Here is a 23,991-nt window from a genome sequence, read left to right as displayed (position 1 = left end):
GAATATTGTTTATTTTTTAAGCTAACATCATCTGTGTTTTATTGTGGAATTATTTTCTTAAATATTTCCTCATTTTTAATCTGGATCAACCCACCAGAGTGTTTTGCATCAATGGTTATATTAATGAGGTTTTTTGCCATCATGAATTCTATAAGGTTGAGCAAGTGCTGTAATCTGAGAAAATGCCTTCCCAAAGAAAACTGTTTATTAAAAAGATGAGTCTTTATTTCAGGGAGAAAGTTGGGATCATACTTGCTTTGTTGTTGTTAGGTCATATGACTTTTTATGACCTCATTTTGAGGGTTGATTTTTTGTTGTTGTTGTTGTTGTTGTTGTTGTTGTTGTTGTTTTGGTAAAGATACTGAAGTGGTTTACCATTTATAGATGAGAAACTAAAGCAAGCAGGGTTAAGTGGCTTGCCTAGTGTCATATACTTGGTACGCGTCTGGGGCTAGATTGAGATTGGAAAGATGAGTTTTCCTTACTGTAAGCTCAGTCCTCTATTTATTGCATTATCTGGCTACATAATTTCCCAATGGTTGTTCGGTCTGCTTTGTCCTTTTAAATTCTGAGTCCAGCTCATTGTCTGTGACAGTGTTGTCAAATTCACTTAGAAATATGGGCTACTTGGGGCAGCTAGGGGCAGCTAGGTGACGCAACGGATAGAGCACCAGCCTTGAATTCAGTAGGACCAGAGTTCAAATCTGGTCGCAGACACTTAACACTTCCTAGCTGTGTGACCCTGGGCAAGTCACTTAACCCCAGCCTCAGAGGAAAAAAAAAATGTGGGCTACTAAACCTTACATAAGTGACTTAGAAAACTACATATTGATATCATCTATGTTTAATTACATTTTTATTTAGTTGAATAATTCCCACTTGCATATTAATCAGGTTTGGATTGCACTCAGGAGTGTTCCAGGCCCAGTGCTTATGTGTTTGACACCTGTGGTCTAAGATATATTTATTAATGAATATCTCTCTCATAATGTTAAATATATAGTAAAAATCATTCATGTGTAAAAAGTCACAGTATTCCTTGAATGAGGGAATGAACAAAACATTTGTCAAGCAGTTATTATGTTCATCTACTGTGCTACTCACTCCTGTTATAAATAGGATAGTCCTTGCTTTCAAGGAGTTTCAATACATAGGTTTCATCAGCAAGACAGATAGAAAGATGTCATTATCTTTAGGATGCAGCAGCAAAGCAGATAGTAATTAATCTTATTTAATATGATAAAATAATTTTAGTTTCTAATGTTGACTTTATTTTTTTAAATAAAACACCCATTGAAGTAGATACCAGGTCATATATCTATGGGGATCAGTGTCCACTGTGGACAGTTGGCTGCCATCAGTATTCCTTAAGCCTGATGAGAAGTGCCTGGCACTCTTGTAATACATGTATGTCCATCTCAAGAAAACATAGGTATGACTACTTTATCCCTTTGTTGATAAACACAAGATGATAGTCATCATAGGCATTTTGGTGCGAGCAAATTAAGAAGAGATTCCTTATATTTGGTGAGGCACAATTAATTTTCTGGTTTGTGGATAATGTTGGATTGATTAATATCAAGTTCTAGAACCCTAAAAGATCTTCTATATGAGATTTTTGAACCCTCACAAGTGTTTGGCTTAACTGTACAAAGGGGAAAGAAGTGGATTAAAAATACTTATTTTATTGTTAAGTAAAAACAAATTGTCACAGTAATCATGTCAAAGAATATATTTTCAAATTCTGCATATTAGTCTATGCTCTCATGAGATGGGCAAAATTCTTTTTTACTAGTACTTTGGAATCATGGTAGATCAATTGGTTGATTAGAGTACTTAATGTGTTTGGGCTACAAAAAAATTAAAGTGCATTATTGAAACAGTTCGTTTATGAATAAATACTTTTTGGCTTTCAGTTATGTGTTAAATGCTGCAGAAAACTGAAACAATGAATTCTAATAAAAGCAGTTGTTACAAGAGCTTCTACCCCATTCTTGCCTTGGGATAATAAAAAGAAAAGTGCTGTCATGAAAGGATTATGTTTTTATGTCTGTTGACACAGGGGAAAAAACATAGTTACATAAGTATCTATCCATTGCTGTTTTATTTAATTCATCTAGTGTTAGTGATTTTTTTTTTTCTTTTTTAAAGAATGGGGGCAAGTGTTTTAAAGGGCAATGAAAGTCTCAAACTCTGTTTTTGAAGTGAGTCATATGGAATAAAACTAGAAAGGTTGTAGGATTAATTTAGGTTCAGAATTCTACTTTAACAGGCATAGTCTCAAAGACTCTTATTTAAGACTCTCTAAAGTCTTATTACTGCTCAGAACCTTGATTTAAATAAGATATAAGAAAAGAGAAAGCTTATAGCATAAAAATAATGTATAACAGACATGGTGATCACCAAGATAATATAAGAAACAGACGATAGACAACATATAACATATATCATCACCACTTCAAGGAATCAACAACATCTGAGTTCCAACATCTGGGAGAACCCGAATCATAGCTATCCAGACCCTTGAGTACTTTCCTAAGAGATTACTAAGTGCTTTAACTTTAACTTTAACTAAGAACTTAGTAAGAACCTAAGGGGAACCAGTGTTAGGCAAGTGGTATCAATCCTCCTGAGTTCCCAAAGTCTCTTTCTACTAATAGGCTGAGAAGGCATTATGCTAAATATTCTCAGTTGGCAAGTGACCCTTGAGATAGATCAGCTCCCTCAGGTATAGAGATGCTCTATTACAAGAGATCTATCAAAGAGAATTTTTATTTATTCCTTTAGGAGGATTATATATACTCCAGGAACTGGACAGGTTTCTGGGGTTAATACAGGCCTGCTATAAAGGATATTCATTAATAAAGGTACCAGGAGGATAGCCAGTCCTCCTAATGCTTCCTGAAATTTATCAGATATCAGGAGTGCTTTTCAAAATTCACAACAAACAAATTTATACAAAGGCATGCCTGAGAATTCACTGGGATTCCCTACAAAAGTTATGTAAAATCCTACTAGTAGAGGACTTCAGATGATGTGCTGAGGGCTTTATATTTTATCTCGGAGACAGCAGGGAGCCACTGGATGTTTTTGAGCATTGCTTTAGGAAAGAATTTTTTGTTTTTTGTGTGGAGAATAGCTTGGAGAGGTGAAAAAATGGAAACTGGGAGACCAATAGGAAGCTATTAAAATACTATAACTGAGAAGTGATGAGAGACTACCATAGAATAATGCCCATGTGAATTAACCAGTGCAAAAAATGTGAAAGTAGAATCAATCAGACTTGGCACAGGATTAGACATGGATGGTAAGGTAGAAGGAAGAGTCAGAGGTAAATGTGAAGTTTTGAACCAGGGTAACTAGAAAGATTATATACTAATCTGAGAGAACATCAGAGTCTGGAGATTGTTGAGATCAAAGATAGAATCTAGATGAGATAATTAGTTCTGTTTAGAATGTATTAAGTTTCTGCTGTGTATTATATATCTAGGAGTAGACATGTAATAATGAACTTCAGTACACCAAAGTTTTAGGGAAAAGTCCCAGAATGAAGGAAGCCATGAAAAAAACACATGCCAAGGAAAAAAGGAAAAGTTCATTTAATAAAAGAAAATTGAGAAATAATCAAAACAGGTAAAGAATAGAAAAACCAAAGAGCAGTATCACAGCATCCAGAAAAGAAGAGGTATTTGGGAGGAGGGAATGATCTTTCCAATTGGAAAGAGCAATTTCAGTCTAATAAAACCATATGGATTGTGAAGGTTTAAGAAGCAAATAGATAGTAGAAATGGAATCAGAAAGTATAAAAGTCCTTCCAATTTAGGAATGAATGGAAAGAGAAGGGTAGGACTATAGACCAAAAGAATGGCAAAATCAAGTAAAGATTTTTTGTTTGTTTTTTTGAGGATGGGGTAGATAAGGCAAATTTGAAGATAAGAAAAAGGGTGGAGGAGAGAATAATATGACCAGTCTCTGGAGGAAGTCAGAGAAGATAAGATTACAAATAGTGTAAAAAGTTCTGTAGTCTCCTGAGACTGCCAATCTTCTTCCTCTAGAGAGCAGCCTCAAGTCTGGCCCAGACAAGACTCTTTCTCCTCCAGAGAGCCGCTCCAACCTAGAGCAGAGACTCTTCTTCCTCTGCACTGGAATGGTAAAGAAGAGGTTGCCAAGATGCTGAGCAAGAGAAATAGGGGAACTTAGGATCAATTGCTTGGTTTCTCTTAGAAAAGCTGGAGACAAGCTTATTTGCCTGTAGCGAGCTGTCGTCTCTAGAAGCTGCCGGATCACTCTCTGGGAAGAGATCTGCTGTGTCTTCTACTCAAATCTCTCCGACAGATTCTTCTTCCTATAATGAACCGTTGTCTCCAGGTAGTTGCTGTTAACTCTTGTCCAGAGAAGTGACTTCCCTTCCTGCAGAGAGCCGACTTCCCTTCCTGCAGAGAGCTGCGTCAAGCAAGATGTAATGCAGAGTCTTCTTCTATCTCTGGGTGTCCTCTCTTTTATCCTCCCAGAGAATGGGCGTGGGACAATGCAAGGGCTTCTGGGAGGAACCACCCCAGCCAATGAGCTTGCTCCTTCTATCAAGTCATCCTGAGTTCTCACCTTGTAATTGTCCAAACAACCTGAATTCTCACCTTGTCACTGTCCAGACAACCTGAGTTCTCACCTAGTAATCCTAACATTTGCCCACAAAAAAGGGATTAGGATGACATTGTAGACTTGAGAAAAGAGGTTTGAAATTGCTCCTGAGGTGTGTCAATCAAGAGGGAATAAAAGGATTAGAATATAGCAAGTAGGACCTAACTTAGATTAAATCAATACTTTTAGTGTACTTATTTAACAAAGTTTCTTTATTTCCTCCAAAGGCATTTATCTGCACCAAAATTTGAAGGTTACTGGTCCAGGAAGGAGACTATTGGGTAGTAGTCAATGATGAAGGAATATATATAGTTGAATTGCTTAATTGCAATCCAGATAGAAGAGAGGAAAATGAAGCTAGAACTGAAGCAATGAACAAGGAATTTCTTTTGAGAACCCTTAAATCAAAATAATAGAAATTAGAGCGGGATCTCAAGAAAAGTATGCTTTTATATTATCTTATAATCCTTGGAATCACAGGGTTTGAGTTTGAATTTCTATTAGTCTGTAAAATGGGAATAATGATAATAATAACACAAGTACTTTGTATCTCTTATTTTCTCAATTGTTAGTGTCCCTCACCCTCTACCATCAAGACCATTGTTTATTTTTAGGTCTTAGAATCATTCATTTGTGAACATGTTGTTGCTCAGTAAAATGTAATTTAAGCCAGGGTTTATCTCAATTTTGTATTAGAATATGTTATTTAACACAGTTCCCCGCCATAAATGATATTTAAACAAGGGTTATTTATTGAGTAATTGATATACTGAGGATACAGAAGTTTGTCTCAAGAAGACTGCATTCTTTTGAGAGAAACAACATCTACACATTTAAGAAACATGTCTTAATGCGTTGGGAGAAGGAGCATATGATTGCAGAGTGGGAGGCTAGAATAGTTTCATGTAGGGGATGGGGCTTGAATTAAACTTTTTTTTTTTTTTTTTTAATTTTCATGAAATTTTCCAAATACATGTAAAGATAATTCCCCCCCTCCCCCCCAGACAATTAGGGTTAAGTGATTGCCCAGGGTCACACAACTAGGGAGTGTTAAGTGTCTGAGATAAAAGTTGAACTCAGATCCTCCTGACTTCAGAGGAGGTGCTTTATCTACTGTGCTACCTAGCTGCCCTGTAAAGATAGTTTTCAACATTCATTTTTGTAAGATTTTTGTGTTCCAAATTTTTCTTCCTCCTTCCCTTCCCCATCACAGCAAGTATTCTGATATTGGTTAAATATGTGCAATTAAAAAAAAATATATTTCCATATTTGCCATGTGCCCCCCCCCAAAAAAAAAAAAATCAGACCAAGAGGGAAAAAACCCTGAGGGAAAAAAAAGCAAACACAAAAAGATAAAAATATATTGAGTCTCCATAATTCTCTTTCTGGATGAAGATGACATTTTCCATCCCAAGTTTAATGGAATTGTCTTAAATCATCACAGTTGTTGAGAAAAGCCAAGTCCATCACAGTTGATCATCATAAAACTTGTTGTTCAGAATCAGTTCATATAAGTTTTTCCTGGATTTTCTGAATTCAGCCTTTGAGCTAAACTTTAAAGGAAACCAGATTCTAAGAAGTGATGGTGGTGAAAGCATGCAAACATTAGTGAATGTTTGTTGGATGATTGACTTGGCGTGGCTATATAAATGTGAGTTATTGTTAACATTGGGGTCACTTCCTCTACTCCTCATCTGTTAGAGCATGATCTTCATTGGTATCTAGAGCCTGAAATTTCCATCGCGTCATGATCAGCCACCTAGTAATAAACTTCTGAAATAGGCTAATTGAAACCAGTAAGTTAACTGTCACTCCACTGGGTTAGATGAAATACAGAAAGATACATATGTATCATTTCAGCAGCATCTCCAGGGAACAATGAGTCATTGATCTGAATCATTACCTAAATGTCTGATTTTCTATAAAGGAAAATAGGGAAGTCATTAGCTTTGGTACCATTTAACATGTCTTTTTTGCTGTAAATTTTTACTTTGCTTTATTTTAGTTTAAGTCTAAGATTTTACATTGCAAAATAGTTGCCAGTCTTTGCCTTTTATTACTAGGAATTCCAATACCAATAAAGTCATGTTGTTGGTTCTTCATTCTCAAAGAAGACCATGATATCAGAGAAATGATGCCGTGACATGAAGGTTATTTGGATTTTAATGAGGGAGGGCTGTGCAAAGTCACCAGCCTCATTTTCTCCTCCAGAGCCATCTGGGTCCAGTGGCTAAGATGTAGATATCTAGTTGAGATGGCCCTGGATATTATTGGCTTTTTTTTTTTTTTAATTTATATTTTTATTTACCAGATATATACATGGGTAATTTTACAGCATTGACAATTGCCAAACTTTTTGTTCCAACTTTTCCCCTCCTTCTCCCCACCTCCTCCCCCAGATGGCAAGTTGACCAATACATGTTAAATATGTTAAAGTAAAAATTAAATACAATATATGTATACATGTCCAAACAGTTGTTTTGCTGTACAAAAGGAATCGCACTTTGAAATAGTGTACAATTAGCCTGTGAAGGAAATCAAAAATAGAGGGATTGGGAATTCTTTGTAGTGGTTTATGGTTGTCTCCTAGAGTTCTTTCACTGAGTGTAGCTGGTTCAGTTCACTACTGCTCTATTGGAACTGATTTAGTTCATCTCATTGTTGGAGAGGGCCAAGTCCATCAAAATTGATCATCATATAATATTGTTGAAGTATATAATAATCTCCTGGTCCTGCTCATTTCACTCAGCATCAGTTCATGTAAGTCTCTCCAGGCCTTTCTGAAATCTCCCTAGTGGTCATTTCTTACAGAACAATAATATTCCATAATATTCATATACTACAATTTATTCAGCCGTTCTCCAACTGATGGGCATCCACATAGTTTCCAGCTTCTAGCCACTACAAAAAGGGCTGCCACAAACATTCTTGCACATACAGGTCCCTTTCCCTTCTTTAAGATCTCTTTGGGATATGAGCCCAGTAGTAGCACTGCTGGATCAAAGGGTATGCACAGTTAAATAACTTTTTGAGCATAGTTCCAAATTGCTCTCCAGAATGGCTGGATGTATTCACAATCCCACCAACATAACATTGGCCTTTTTAAGCTAAAGTCTTTACTGAGGCAATGCCCAGTCAGTGATTAAGGTCAAATAAGAAATGAAGCAGAGAATGGCCTCTTTTACCTAATCCTTCTTCCCCTCACTCCCCCCCCCCCAAAAAAAAAAAAAAAAAAAAAAAGTTCACTGTGGGAGGGAAAGATCTTCATGGTTTCTGGCCAAAACTGATACTTTTGCTGTATGTATTCACTCTGACACAATCAGTGCTTGAACAGTGACTAAATGGAGATTGGCTTGGCACCTATTGTTGTCCAATCAATCAGAGCCAGAATGATATAAAAGGCATGGATCTTAAGAAAAAAGAAAAAAAGAAGAAAAAACTAGCCTGAAAATACCAAGATATCTTGGGATGTTTCAGAGATCAAAATAAAGATATTTTTTAAAGTATGTAAGTATTCAGTATTAATCTGGATTTTTATTTAAATCTCTAGATAGGTCTGTGAACTCCCATTTAGATTTTTCTGTTCATCAATACAAATTTCAACCACAGAAAGGGTCTTGGATATCTTTTGGTCCAACCCCTTGTTTTGAAGATGAAAAAAATGGAGCAGAGATAAATGACTTCCCTGAGGTCACACTAGATTTTCTTACTCTTAGTCTAGTGGTATTTCCACAGTTATAACACTGCTTCTCCCATGTGATATTTATTTTTGATCTTAAGTCACTATTCCTTGGAAAACTCATCCATGATGTTGGAGGCCCTAACATAATTCTTTTGTTAAACATAATTCTTTTGTTATCTCTGCTTTCTACTAATTCTAGCAACTTTTTTGCTTGTCCTTCTTAATCTATTTTGTCTACAATCACATGCATGCCAAAGAAGTATAAAGTTGGGGTGGCATTCATTTCCAAAAGATTTCAAAAGGTTTGTCAGCTTTAGGATTGAGAAAAACAGTTGCCTTCTTCACTTGTGCATTAGAACAGGATAAAATGATTTCCAAATGCCTGGGCTTCTTAACAGGCTGCTCATCTCAGGAAGTTATTTATTAGTGTATCAATTAGGTTGTCCATCTGTTGTCTTCCATGCTCACTATATGACTGACCTACTTGCCTTTAATGGGTTTTACATATGAGAAATAATATGTTGTCATTTATATGCTACATTGTACTCCCACTCCATGCATCTTTTCATTGCCCTTTTAATTTTGATTTTTCCAAAATCATGGTATTCTATCATTTGTAATTATAATATTATCTTTAAACTTTATTGGTTCCTTTTGTGGTTATATTATAGTTATTTCCCAATATATCCCTTCTTTCTCCCCAACCCAACTTTTTAAACAAAGATTAAAAAAGAAAAGAAAGGGGTGAAGATCAATGGCAGGAGCCGCAATTCAGGGAAGCCTGCCGTTTGGTATAAGGTAGAACAAATTGGCTTTGAGTTCAAGTACCAACTCTGGCACATACTGGCTGTGTCTTCAGAACAGTCGGAGGCAGCTAGTGGATACAAAGTTGGACTTGGGGTTAAGAGAACTTGATCAAACCTTTCCTCAGATACTTACTACCTACATAACCCTAGGTAAGTCATGTAACTGCTGCTTATTTCAGTTTCCTCATCTGTAAAATGAGGATGCTTTATTATTGGAGTATCAAATGAGATTATTTACAAGGGCTCCCAAAAAGACTTAGTGCAGTAATAAGCTTTTAAGTATATTAAGACTTCTGTGTTGCCCAGTATAAAACACTTGGTATAGTCTTTACTTAAATTTTTATTTCAATTCAAATTTATTATATATTTATTTTTGGCATTCTTTTCTTTTTAAGTTCCCTTTTCTTTTTAAATTTTGAGTTCCAGATTTTCTTCCTCCCACCCTTCCTCCTCCATAGAGAAGCCAAGCAGAATGATATCAGTTATAATGCGAAACATGCAAAATATATTTCCATCTTAGTCACATTCCAAAAAAAAAAAACAAAAAAAAAAACCACAGAGAAAATTACACTTTACTTTGCCCTCAGAATTCATCAGTTCCTTCTCTGGGGGTAGGTAGGTAGCTTTTTTTTTTTTTTTTTTTTTTTTAATGGATCCTGTGCTTTAATTTATATCCTCCTGTGCTACTCTTAAACATATCCTGCAAGAAATCCTCCACAATGGATCTACTTGATGTGTTAAGGGTTTTCTTTTAACTTTCTTGCCATTATCTCCACATTAGTGTAATACATAGACTTGTTTGTCATTTACCTGTTATTCTTGATTAATGACAGCCCAATTTCTTTTCTGTTTATACATCTTTTTTGGTATCTTCTAAACACTGCTTCTTGTGTACAATTACTTGTTGGCACTATGTTTCAGCCAATCCATGCCTCCTGTTCCCATCTTTATCACACTTTGAATAAATAACCTATAACTTTGTCTTGAGAGGTTGATATACCATAATTGTATGTGATCATTGGAAAAATATTGTTGTCAGTTCATTTATTCAAAACATTTATTAAATAAATAATTTGTGCCAGGCATTGTACTAGATGCTGAAGATACCAACAAAATGGACCATATTCTTAATGAACTTAACTTCTATGACAAAAACTATATACACAGCAGTAAATGTGGCATAATATCAGTGAATGGGGGGAGTGCTAATAATAGGAAATATCAGGAAAGGTTTTGTGTCAGAAGTAGCTATTCAGCTGAACCTTGAAGGGTATTGGGATTTGAAGAGGTAAAGGCAAAGAAGGGAAACATTCCAGACATGGAGATAGCCTGTAGAATAACCCAGATGTAGGAATGGCAACATTAATATGTGTGGAATAACAAATTGATTAGTTTAAATGGAACATAGAGTGCATTTGTGAGGGGGAACAACTGATAGGAAATCAGTTTGGTTGGAGCCACATGATATTAGAGGCAAAAAGAGTCGTTAAAAGCACTGTGTTGTTTCTCAATTGCAATACTGCTTTCCTCTATAATGTTAAGTTTAGATGGTGGTGGTTGTTGTTGTTTTTTTTTTTTTTTTTAATCATCTCCAATATCTGGCTAAGATTTACATATTGATCGAAGATAGGAAATTATCTTTTAAAAAATTTTCTCAACTATATGTAAAAAGATTTTAATATTTATTTTTTAAGAAGTTGGGCTTCTCCTTTCACTCCTTTAAGAAGCAAAAGTATCTTTGTTATTACTCATTCAAAAAAATCTAGTATTATTTTAACATATATTTGAGAGACATTTTGTTATTGCAGGAAGAGTTTTACCCCACTATTTTGCTGTACAGACTCATCGATTTTTCATTATCCACATAATAACAAATATAGTGGAATCTTGTACTTTTGGTACCTTTTTAATCAATTATGTTATTGTTAAGATGTAGTATGCTATAGAATATCATTTCCAAAAGACTGACATATAGTATACTCATAATTTGACCTAGGATTTCCTCAATATGTATGTAGGCTGTTCTTGTAAAGATTTTATAAAAACTGAAAAGTAGGACATGTGGGTCAGTAATTAATATGTACTTGATCACTTTTTGTGAGTAGGAATAATGATCTTGTTTTTTTTTCCAGCTGTTTGGTATCTTTCCTTCTTTCAGACATCTTAAACATTGTCACTTCCAGTCTTGTTTCTTCTGAAGCCTAGCTTTTTTTTGAATTTTTTGTCATCTTTACTATTCTTCTTCCTAATGTAGGACATCAGCAACTGTGAATGATGGAAAAATAGTTTAAGAAAATTTGATAATTTTTTTCATTATCTTTTTGCTGTCCTGCTTCCAATTTTATCCATAAATAATTGGGGAAAGATCTGGTCTAATTGATTGTCTTCCTAGAAAATTGTGACTCTATATCTCTTCTTTAATTCACATATCACTTTTTTCAATAATTTGTTTAGATAGTATTTATTGTAGTTGCTTCAACAACAGATCAAGAAATTATAGTTCCTCCCTAAATAACAAGTTGTTTTCTGTCAATATATATTACATTTAATCTTTTGTAGTATTATTTGATAGTTGCTATATCCAGTACCTCTCAACTGTTTTATTTTTTTTTTAATGGTCATGATATGTATGCATAAGGCTTATATATTTTCTACAACCCTTTGGCCTCCATCATCATTTATTTCTTTGCCCTATGTTCCAACATATATTTCGTTATCTTTTGTATTGAAATCACAAAATACTAAAGTATATATATACATATATATATATATTTTTTTAAATTTAGAAGGTCTTATAATTTCTCTCCTTATTATCCTTTACAAGAGATGTTAGTATGTAAGTTACAATTATCTTCATAGAACTCTTTTTGTTACTGCTCTTCATGAATACTACAATGTGAAATGACTAAATGTCTCTTCAAATGACTTTTTTCGACACGATAAAACCAGTTCTCCTAACTCTTTTCAAAGAAAATCTTGCAGAAAGCAACGCATTTCTTTTGTCTTTTGGTTTCATTTGTAGTGAAAATGTCAATATATATCTGATTCAGTTTCCCCTGTTCTAAGTCCTATTGGTAACTGGACAGTCATTTCACATCTAATGCAGCAAGAGTTAATGTTGTAATTTAGTTTATTGACTATCTGAAAATTGACATTCTTAGCCACTTATCAAAAATTACTTCTGTTCTTTATTAAGCAGACCTTCAGGATATGACACTGCAGGCCTCTTTGCTTTTATTCAAATTATAAAATCCTTCCCAAAGATTTCTCAAATATTTATGTTTTATGTCCAAATTTGTTCTAACCAGTTGTGTTATAGTTAATCAAGACTGTACTCTAATTTGCTCATAGTAAGATAGAATTTCATTCTAAAACCAAATGCTTAAAAGGTTATATTTTGATTATATCTATCTGTAAATGAAAGTTTGGTTGCATTACTTGGAATGAGCCAAGCTTACCAGACTTTTTTTTTTTTTTTCTTAATCAATTTAAGGCAGAAGGTAAAATGGCAAATGATTCTTGTCTGTAAGATGAAACTGGCATATGAATTTTTCAATAAGATTACTGTACTTTCTTGCTATTCAGATTGAATAGCTTCTTCATCTCAATGCTGGAATCTTTAAACTTCCATTTTCTCCAAGGAATCCTGGAATATCTAAAGGAAAGATAGACTTGGGAGAATTGAAAGTCAGTAGTTTGGTCATCAGAATACCATCAGAATATAGCAAAAAAAAAAAAAAAATCATTTCTTTCTATCATGCATATAACTAACTCTTTGAATTGTATTTTAATTCCATGTAATATTGCAGTTTGGACCAGAAAATCCCTTTAGGACTCAACAGATGGCTGCCCCTAGGAATATGCTTTCTGGATATGCGGAACCAACTCATATCAATGATTTCATGTTTGAACAGCAGAGGCGCACTTTTGCAACCTATGGTAAGACTTAGAATTTAAACTAATTAAAATAGTATTTATTTCTTAATGATAGAAGAAGAATATCTGCTTGGTTTTTAACCTACAATTCTTGAGTATCATAATTTGTTTCCTAAGCATATCAATTTTATTAAATTTTTTTAAACTGGAAAATAAGAAAGACTTATTAGCATTTAGAAATAATTGTTGCTAAATTATCTGGAATTTACTAATATATTAACTCCCATTGTGGCTTAATAATTAATGATTGCTTAAGACAGTGTGGAGTAGTGGATAGAGAGCTGGCATGGGAGTCCCGAAAATTTGGGTGTGACATGAACTGGCTCTATGATTCTAGGAAAGTTTTTTAACTTCTCAGAGCTATGCGCAACTCTCTATTCCTATAAATTACTAAAAAGATATTGGTCTGCATGGATAGAAAGTTTTTCATCCAGGAGTGGTGAATCACAGCTATTGGAATTTAAAGCCATTTTTAGACTACCAAATTAAATTTCTTTTCAGTACTTAGGTGATATATTGCCATGCATAAATTGAATAACTTATCTTAATCTTCCTTTTGGAAAATGAAGCTTTGGAATCTTTCCACACAATAATTTTTTAGGTTTCAGTTGTAGTCACTATAATCAATAAGCACCTGTAAATTTATAGTACATTTTACTAAAATTTGGAAAAAAGACTATTAAACTTGCCATAGATTTCACATTGTGGAGATATGATTTGTACACAAATAATTGTACAAAATAAAATGTGCATATGAAAAGTACAGGCACGACTCTTCACAATCTTTGATAAGGATAGGTTCATTTCTAACCAGAGAGGAATCATTAGGATTTGTGGATGAAAAGATATTTGAGCTAGGCTTTACTGGAATGATTTTTGTTGTCATTCAAAGACAAAAGCCATAGTCAGTTCTTATTTCAGATGCCTAAATAAGTAAGCTCTGAAAGAAGTATTCAGCTTATCTACCTAATTCTATTTGTTATAAAATGTAAAGAAAAATGAACTAATGAAATAGCAGAAGTCAACCCATATCTAAATTCTCGTATATGAAATCTGATTTAGTTTATTAGTATTTACATTCAAAGGTGGTATTTTTTTTTCTTGCTGCATAGTATTCTTGGAAACCATGTCATAATGGAGGGTCATGTTTTCAAATTAAGTGTTACAGAAGGCCCACTTGACCTTCTGTCAAAAAACCTGAATTTAAACCCCAGCTATTCTAGTGACTTAAATGTTTGACCTTATTTAAGTCATTTTAAGTATTCTGACCCTCAGTTTTCTCATCTATCAAATGGCAGTATTAATTGCCTTGCTCTTTCCTCTTAACATATTTTCCTTTATTAAACAGAGAGAATCATTCCCTTTTAAAATGAGTTCAGAAATGTCCTTATTTAAAAAAAAAAAAATAGCCTTTGATTCATCTCTCATCACTAGATGGCGCAATGTCTAATGAATGGTATGAAGTGTAAGTACTCTTTGGCAAATTATAAAATCATGAGGGTTGTCTTTGTTGTGGCAAGAGTTGAAACTTTTAACAGTGTAATGTGGAGTTGCTAAATAATTTAATGAAAGTTTTAATTCTATCCTTTTTATTTCTTCAAGTATTGACAATTGTATCATGATTATACAATTTGGAAATTTTAGGTAAAAATTGTAATTTCTCCAGTTTGTTGGATATTTTAAATTTGTTTAACATTGGGCCTATTTCAGACAATTTGCTTTAAAAAAAAGAAAAAAGAAAAAGAAGGTAATAGAAGTATTTTGGTTTGGGGATTGTTAAGTAAATAAGACAAGCTTCAAAAAATGAAAAATTATGCATATTGATAAGTAAAGATATTCATTGGCTAAAGCATGGTGGAATGGGAAAAGAGTCAGAATTCTCTAAGGTACTTGAGATAAGAATTTTTGTTTTGATAGTGAAAGAATTATATTGTTTTATACCCACCTTAAGAGAAAAATTAAATTTTTGATAAGGGAAAATAAAAATGATAACAAATAAGAGAAGAATATATAGTGGATTTTAAACTCATCTGAATAATGACACATTGTTATCTAAATTAATTTTGTGGTTCTTACTACACAAAACTTATGTACTTATGTGGCAGGTTAAGCTGGATACTTTTCTGTTTAAGAGTAAAGTTTCATAAAATTGACAGAGGGGAATTAAGAAATATTTTATCTTACTTCACTGAATGGTCATTGAAGAAAGCAGGCAAGGGAGTTAACAGAATAGAGAGAACTTTATATGGGATCACAAAAATGGCACTGGATTTGGAGTCATAAGACATCATAATTATTTTGTACATATACTTAATAGGCCTTTTGTTAGACTATGAGATCTTTGAGAGCAGAAACTGTTTTGATTTTACTTCTTATTGAAAGTGCTTAATACAGTGTCTTGCATATAGCAAGTACTTAATAAATTATTGTTGATTGGTGGATTTCATTGCTTCTGGCTCAGCTTCTTATTTTAGTACCTGTGTAGCCATGAGTCACTTAACCTGTCCAGGCCAGTTTCCTCATCTATAAGATTAGAGGATCTCTAAGGTCTAATTTTATGAACTTGTTTTCTTCCATGCAGAAAAGTTAGAAAGGGGGTACAAAAAAGAAGGGGGGTTATGATAGTGGTGATCAGAGAAGAGGGAATATATTCCTTTCTTCTAGACAGGAACTGTAGCAGAATTTGGGGAATTCATGGAGGCAGGAAGAACCAGAAAACCCTCTCATTTTCTCACCCGAACTTTAATGTACAGGTTTGTATGTAGAGAAAGATCAATTTTAAAGGCCAGTTTACTGCCCCTACAAGTCTTTATAGTTGTTGTTTGGTTTTGTTTTTAGTGGGGGTATCGGCTTAATTTTTAACTTCATTAAAGTCGCATTCAAAAAGTTTCATGTACAGTGAAATTTTCTGTACATTAAAGGAAAGAAAAACTAAATTGACTCATGGGATTTGAACCTGTGATTTCAGGGATTCTACTCCAAAGCTGCTTTCCTACCATCAAGCTATCTCTTCTGGCTAAGAAAATATTTTAATGCTGAAAAGTAAATGCAAATGAACTAATAGCCAGATGATTGGTTCTATTCTAGCATGTCAAGAGGGTGAGTTTTGCACCTGTACCATTTAGCTTATTAAGACCCTATTAGCAAGTATATTTGACATAATTATTGATTCTCTCTGAGAAAGCAGAATCTTTACTGAATAAATTTTAGCTGAGCAATAAAAATCATCTTGCATATGTCCACAAAGGTGCATACTTTTATTTTTCCTAATTCTAACCCCTCCCTGTCTAAAAAGTATTTATTTTAAAATATTGCATGTACAATATTCCATTTTTGGAACAAAGTGTAGCCTTGGTAGTTTATGATATTGGAAATTAAGGTGCCTTTGGAAGGTGGGGTGGCATATGCTTAAAACAGATTTTTATAAAATTTTACTTTTTATTATTTGGCCCTTTTTTCCGTGTTCCCAAACCCTCTGTAGACCTATAGGTAATTTAGTTTTAAATTAGTCACCTACCACTGAAATATCTCAAATCTGGGGTGATTACTACTATCTTATAGTAGTAATCTTTTAGGGTAGAAAATGAAGGGTTATTCTTACAAAAAATAAAGATGAGCTTTTGCCAAAATGTAAAATGTTTATTTTTTTTTAAATTTCTCTTTCCCGCCCTATTCATGTAAAGAATTTTCTTTAAATACACTTGCTCTTTTCCTAACTAAACTTTGAAGTGTTATCTATCAGTGAATAATTAAAAGTGATTACTATTCCATGATTAATCTTTTTCAGTGTGTTCATATATACATATATTGCTATGCTATTAGAAACTAGACAGAAATTTAAACAACCAGCAATAATTTTAATAATTTAATATGATTGGTTTCCTGAAAGAATAGTTTCCATCCTTTTCTGCTATAGTCTAAAATAAGAATTTTGATTATGGATTTAAATAGAAATATATGACAGGGAAAGATGATTGCTTCTAAGTGAAGAGAATGCATTTTAGTTGAGGAAATGGGTTATGAAAAGTTATTTATGCAATTTTAAATTAAAAAATTACGACTGGTAAATTCAAATGACAATTTGCTCCCTTTTTAACAATTTAGGCTATGCATTGGATCCTTCATTAGATAATCATCAAGTTTCTACTAAATATATTGGCTCTGTAGAAGAAGCTGAAAAAAATCAAGGTAAATTTTTTATATCTAATATTTTCATGCTTCATTATATCATAAGTATATAATTTTGTTTTGTGGTACTGACTTTTTCTAGTTTAATAATAGATGGTCTTTAAGAGTTGTTGTAATAGAAAAATTCATCAGTCTCATGATGAGCCTCTCCAAATTTAGGCTAGAATTTCGGTAATAAATACCAAGTGCATCCTCAACCCCACGATGTTTGAATGTACATGATTCTAAATTGGTCACTCCAGTTTTGTAGTAGTGATAGAGTAATTAACTGTAGTCTATGCTTGATTTTTTTTTCCCCCTGATTTTGGAAGGTGTGGTTACATTTAAGGAATTTACTTTTTGTGTGATACAGGGGACCAACTACCTTTTTAATAGTAATATAAATATAGCATTTCCAAGTGCCTGACAAGAAGGGAGAAATGGGGGGAATAATAACCTATTGTGTGGCCTGAATATTTGAAAAACTCTTCTGCTAACAGGACATATGTTTCTCTATAGTGAATAATATAATTTTTCATGTTTTAAAAAATCATCTTTCTCCAAATTTTTACTTAAGCATAACAATATAGCCATTTTCTTCCTTGGAATATGTTACAGTATAATGTATCTATGTCACCAGCAATTCTTTTAATTCCTCTGCTCAGTTCTACTTTTCTAACCTCTTGTTCTTATCAGACTCTCAAATATAGAATCTTCTTCCCTTCCTTTCTAATCTGTTGCATGTTTACTTACCTCTGTGTAGATATCTTTTGTATTTTGACCTTTCTTCTATCTCAGTTTCCACATGGACAAAGACAGTTTCAGGTCTGGTACAGTTCCAGTTCAGCCATGGCAAATGTATACCCTTAGCACTAGATTTAGGATTTCCCATTAGAAGACGAAAGATTTCTCTGTCCCCCATCTCCTGGAAATAACAGTGGCTTCAGCCACCCTGAGTTTTCAGTAATTCTATTTAAAGTTTTGGTCATCAGGAAAAGTAAAATAATATAATGCTTATTGGATTGAATTAATTATGAATTTCACTATCTATGCTATTTCTGTCATCATTTACTATAAATTATTCAAAACTAATTACATAATAAACTTTTTTCAAAAGTCAACTGGCTGAACATGTGAACACTTAAAAAATTATAATAAAAGGTATTTGTATTTTTTTGATGATGGAGAAAATCCAAAGTAATATAGAATTTTTGAGAGAAAATAAATCCTATATTTGGATTTAAATAAATGAATTACATAAGTATATGATAGTAGAAATTTGAATTGATAATAGTTCTTAAGATTAAAGATGAACTTATTACAAACCACCAGGGAGATATACTCAGTAGGGGAAAGCTCACATGATTAAATCTAGATTATAACAAATATTAGTCTTAGTGTGGTCTTTGCTAGTGAGATTACATTTGGAGTAGTTTGAATAATGCTGTGTGCCACACTGTCAAATCAGAGTGTTTCCAGGGGGGTATAATCTAAGATGGTAAGAAATGTGGAAATATTAAGGAAGAGATGAAGAAACTGGGGGGTGTCTGGCCTAGGGGAAGAAAAAAAAAAGAAAAAAACAAAAAAGAAAGAAAGGAGGCTTTGAAAGATCACTAGAAATGCTATCCTTGTAGAGGAAGGAAATTTGTTCTTGCTACAGATGGCAGAAGGCCAATTAATCCAGGTTAGAAGGAGGCTAATTTTAGCTTTAATATATTTAAAAAAAAAAAGTTTCTAATAAATAGATCTATTCAGTACTCCAATAGTAAACATTTTTCAAGCAGTTTTATGTGTCAGACATTGTGCTAAATGCTGGGGATTCAAGAAAAAACTAAAGGTTTCTGCTCTCTAGAAGCTTTTAATCTATTGGACAGGACTAGAATGAATTGTCATGTAAGATCATGACCTTCCTATCACTGCCACTATTGAAGTTATTCAGGCAGATGATAGATGCCAGTGTCAGTGTTGCTGCTATAATTGGCAGCTCAAATATGGCATTCATTAGGGTCAGATGCATAGTGAAGTCAGAAAGACCTGACTTCAAATCTAACCTCAGGCTATATGGAACCCTGGGCAAGTCATGTAATTTCTCTTTACCTTTAAAATATAATATAATAGCATCTAAAATATAATATAATAGCATCTACTGTTCAAATGAGATAATATTTATAAAGCATTTAGCACTGTGCCTGGCACATAGAAGGCTTCCCCTTGCTGCTACATTAATACAACCATTTTTGCTTTGTAATCTTGTGTTAAATGATAAATAAGGTAAAACATTTTGAAGGTTGTCTTTGGACTGAATAGATTCTTTATGTGACAATCTAGCTTTTTGGTAAAAGTATAAATTGGCACTTAGCTTAATATCAGGTTTTATTCATTATTTAATTTGCAGTATTAAACTGTTAGTTTCTTTGAAAATGAAGGAGTTATGATCAAGGTAAAGTTCATTCAGAGAGGATTGTTTTATTGAAGAGCTATTGAATTTCCTAATTCATTAAACTATGAAGAGTACTTATGCATTATAATAGCATGTACATAGCACCTTAATGACCAGAGGGCTTCCTCACCAAAAGAATGATTACAATTTGTGGTTTGAGATTCTGTGGTTAAGCATTTGTTTCTTTGCCTTGTGTTATATATATATTTGGAAAATTCTATGTCTATTCGTTATCAGTCCCTGTGTAATATTTATCTTTTCTTTTCTAAATATATTTGGGGTATCTTACAGGTTTAACTGTATTTGAAACTGGACAGAGAAAAACAGAAAAGAGAAAAAAGTTCAAAGAAAATGATGCATCAAATATTGATGGTTTCTTAGGACCTTGGGCAAAATATGTAGATGAAAAAGAAGTGGCTAAACCTTCCGAAGTAAGCATTACTATTTCTTATTAGAATTATACATATATACTCTATGGGATATAAGAATGTTTCTATTAAGCATTGATTAAGCTCTGTTTTTATTACATTTTTAGAATTATTTTATTGTCATGTCTGTCTTGTTGGCTACTTGATCTGATGAAAAATTCCAAAGCAGTTTTATAATTCTGATGATGCTATTATCTCTAAATATTTATGTCAACTGGAGAAATATTTGAGCTTTTACAGTGTTTCTAGTACTGTTGTTATTTGTCCTTTATTCTTAAACAAGACCATGACATCAGGGAAGTGATACCATGATATGTAAATGAATTGAATTTAAGTGAAGGTGGGCTATGTAAAATCACCCAGCCTCACTTTTAGGAACCATCTTAGTCCAGTGGCAAGATGTAGATCAGGACAACTGGAGATGATCCTCAGTGCAGTGGGAGACCTTGGCCTTCTTAACCTAAGTTAACAGGACTGAGTTTGCATGAGGCAATACCCAATCAGTAATTTAAAGCTAGATAAGAAATGAGGTAGAATATGTATAGCCTCTTACTTACTTAAAAAATGTAGGGGAAGACTCTCATGATTTCTGGCTAAAATGGAAACAATTGCTATTTACATTCACTCTTAGCCAACTAGGGCCCAAATAGTAACCATATGGGCCTTGGCCTAGGACCTGTTGTTGCTCAATCATTGAGAGTCAAAATATTTTGAGTTTAAGCATAGTTCTTGCCCATAAACCCCAAGATATTTTTAGAGTTTTCAAAGATCAAAATTTATATTCTTTTATGCAGAGCACTCACAGGTAAGGGTATGATACCTTTGTGGACAGAGGAAAGGGAACAAAAAGAAAGGAAGGAAAGAAAAAAGAAAGGAAAAGGAGCTGTGTTGCTCAGCTGGCCAGTTCCAGTTGGATCTCTTAGTACTATACTGTATACTTTGTGCCAAAAGAAATAGTGTGATCTCTACCCATATGGAGCTTCTAGTCAAGTTGAAAGAATATCTAAAACAGAAACCCTCATTCATTTTCATGAATACTCCTATTCTAATATAAGCAGTTTCAGGGCAGTGACTTATTTTTTGTCTTTGCTCCCCAGAGCCTGGCACACAGTAAATTAATTAGTGATTATTTAGAAAATAGTAATTAATGCTTATTGAGCATATACTATAATTTATGATATACTATGATTTTCTATTTTATAGTTTTTACTCTTAAAATATGCTCATATGTCTGAAATAGGGGAAATTGCCTTCTTTAAACTTAGGCATTATCTTTGCCACCATTTTTTTTTTTAACCATAAGCAGACCCTTTGTTATAATCAGCTGGCCTGTTTTAAACAAGCTGATTGTATTATATTGTACTATATCATATTGTATTATATTATTATAGCTGATTTTAGAGTAAGATGGAATTTGGAACTTGAACTTTAAAGTATTGTGCTTAATTTTTATAGGAAGAACAAAAAGAGTTAGATGAAATCACAGCAAAGAGGCAAAAGAAAGGCAAACATGAAGACGACAAACCTGGGGAAGAAAAGACCATTTTACATGGTAATGTATTTTTAATACCATCTTCTCTTTAAATACACTGAAAACTTTGAGTCCCTATTTTTTGTTTTTGTTTTTTAAAAAGGTCTATATACACAGTCCAGATGACACTGATTGTCCTCAATAGTGATTGAAAATCATCTAAATTTTTTACATTAAATTTTTAGGCTAGATGAATTCTATAGCACTAATCATAGAGTTCTTAAACATTCACCTATGGGGACCCAAAAACTTATGTAATTAAATCTGGGTAATTTTGATTAAAGTTGGGAACCATAAATTTCTTGATCTAAATTTTAAAAATCATTTTGGTAAAGGTAAATAGTTTCTTTTTCACTTTTCCTCGCTACCTCTGTATTTCTGATGGAGGTACTAATGATTAATAATCTGGTAAGCAAAATAATATGGTAAAGAAAGGAGAGAAACTCTAAATAACCCTATTTATTACTATATTAGCTATATCTTTAAGGTAAAATGTTTATCTGATTCTCATTTGATATGATAGCACTTGAAATTTTAATTATTCAAATGTTTTAAACTCAAATGTTATTTTTAAAATTCCTCATTTCATAACAAATATTTATACTTAATGTAGCTCTGAAATTGCATTCATCCCTTCAGAGCACCTTCCAAAAGTACTGAATTTAAGAAAAAGAAGTTTAAGACTAAGGATGTGAATTGGGAAAAGAAAAACCTACATTTCTCCTACTTGGAAAATTACTTTTCTGTCTATATTCTGTTTTGTTGCTGATTTAAGATAATTTGCAACAAATAGCATGTGTCCATGCTTAAGCATACTATTTCTTTTCATCTTGATGTTCTAGAGAAGTTTCTTTTTAATTTATAATCAAATTTTTTCCTAATCCAGGGCCTGCTTATGGCATAGAAATTACCTTGGGTTCCAAATGGCTTAGCCAATTGAATGGTTATTATGAGGATATTCCATATTTGTGGAATATATGCTTTGAAATTTACAAAGCACATTACCTGTATTAAGTGTACATTAGATAGAGTCCTGGGCTTGGAATCAGGAAGACTCAAGTTTAAATCCAGCATCAGACACTTAGTAGCTGTGTGACTCTGGGCAAGTTACTTAGCTTTTCCCTCAATTTCCTCTATTGTAGAAGAGAGATGATAACATCTACCTTTAAGGGTTCTTGTAAGGATCAAATAAGATGATTTTTTCAAAATTGCTTACCACAGAGTTAGCACAATATAAATGTTTATTCCCTTCTCCCCCTTTCTGTTATCTAATTTGATCCTCACAACAACTCTGAGGTAAGTGTGACAGATATGGTTTTTATTATTATTATTATTATTAAATATTAAATAAATAAATATTATTAAATGTTAAATAGGTATTAGATTAAAATTATTAAACATAAAATATTGTTATTAAATATTAAATAAATATTATTGAATATTATTATTAAGTAGAAATGAAGAAACTTAGTGAGTTTAAGTGACTTATGGACAACTGCCCAGTTATTGTTTTAGATGGGATTTGAATCCCAGATACCTCTGGCTCCAAATCACTGTTGTCTTTCCAAACTTTAGTAGGACCTTTATGTTGCAGAAACTTTGATTATATATTTAGGGACAGGCTCTATTATGTAAGGAACCAGCCTAGCTAAGTGTTGGAGAGGCTTATCTTCATGAAGTTGATCACCAAGTTATAAATTCTTTTGGTTATTCATGAAGCTGCCTACTACACAGTTGCTGCTTATGTCCATGGAGGGAGGGAAGAAATTGTGGAATGTAGTTATAATCAAATGACTTCTTTCCACAATTATGTTATAAATTATTTTATAAATCACTAAATTTTGACATGATGAAGAGAATTATATTTCTCATTAAAAAATTTGTCTACCATTCCTTAGCAATTTAGAAATTTGACGATACATCTAATTGTTAATAATAGCTATAATTCCAAGCAATTAAACTTGAACAAGTCTTTGTGCTTATTGTGCTATATATGATTTCTTAAAAATGGTGCAATCTTTTATTAAAATAACTGCAGAACCTTTTCTTTTGTAGCTTTTTTGTAAATAGTGTATTTATTCTATTTTCCTTTGTCTTCTCTTTTAGTCAAAGAAATGTATGACTATCAAGGCAGATCTTATCTTCATGTTCCTCAAGATGTTGGTGTTAATCTTCGTTCTACAGTACCACCTGAGAAATGTTATCTTCCCAAAAAACAAATTCATGTTTGGTCTGGACACACAAAGGTAGAAATTGATACTTTCATTTTGTTGTGATATAATTATAGACAAGCCAGTTTTGAAAATTAGTTATTAATTTTGGAAATAAAAGTTTACACTGAGTTTCCTAAACATTTACATATT

General features: G+C 33.0%; 1 protein-coding gene across 1 annotated transcript in view; it reads left to right on the top strand.

Annotated features, from left to right (window-relative positions):
* The window catches only part of CDC40 (cell division cycle 40), a 68,667-nt gene that overhangs the window by 31,479 nt on the left and 13,197 nt on the right, over window positions 1-23,991 (top strand). Inside the window, exons 3-7 of the mRNA XM_074310109.1 lie at window positions 12,936-13,065; window positions 17,167-17,250; window positions 19,961-20,100; window positions 21,553-21,649; window positions 23,735-23,874. Of these exons, the coding sequence (XP_074166210.1) occupies window positions 12,936-13,065; window positions 17,167-17,250; window positions 19,961-20,100; window positions 21,553-21,649; window positions 23,735-23,874 (591 nt within the window). The remainder of the gene's footprint in view (window positions 1-12,935; window positions 13,066-17,166; window positions 17,251-19,960; window positions 20,101-21,552; window positions 21,650-23,734; window positions 23,875-23,991) is intronic.

The sequence above is a fragment of the Sminthopsis crassicaudata genome, chromosome 4 (assembly GCF_048593235.1).
Source record: "Sminthopsis crassicaudata isolate SCR6 chromosome 4, ASM4859323v1, whole genome shotgun sequence".
Lineage (NCBI taxonomy): Eukaryota > Metazoa > Chordata > Mammalia > Dasyuromorphia > Dasyuridae > Sminthopsis > Sminthopsis crassicaudata.
This window is presented reverse-complemented; position numbering and strand designations above follow the sequence as displayed.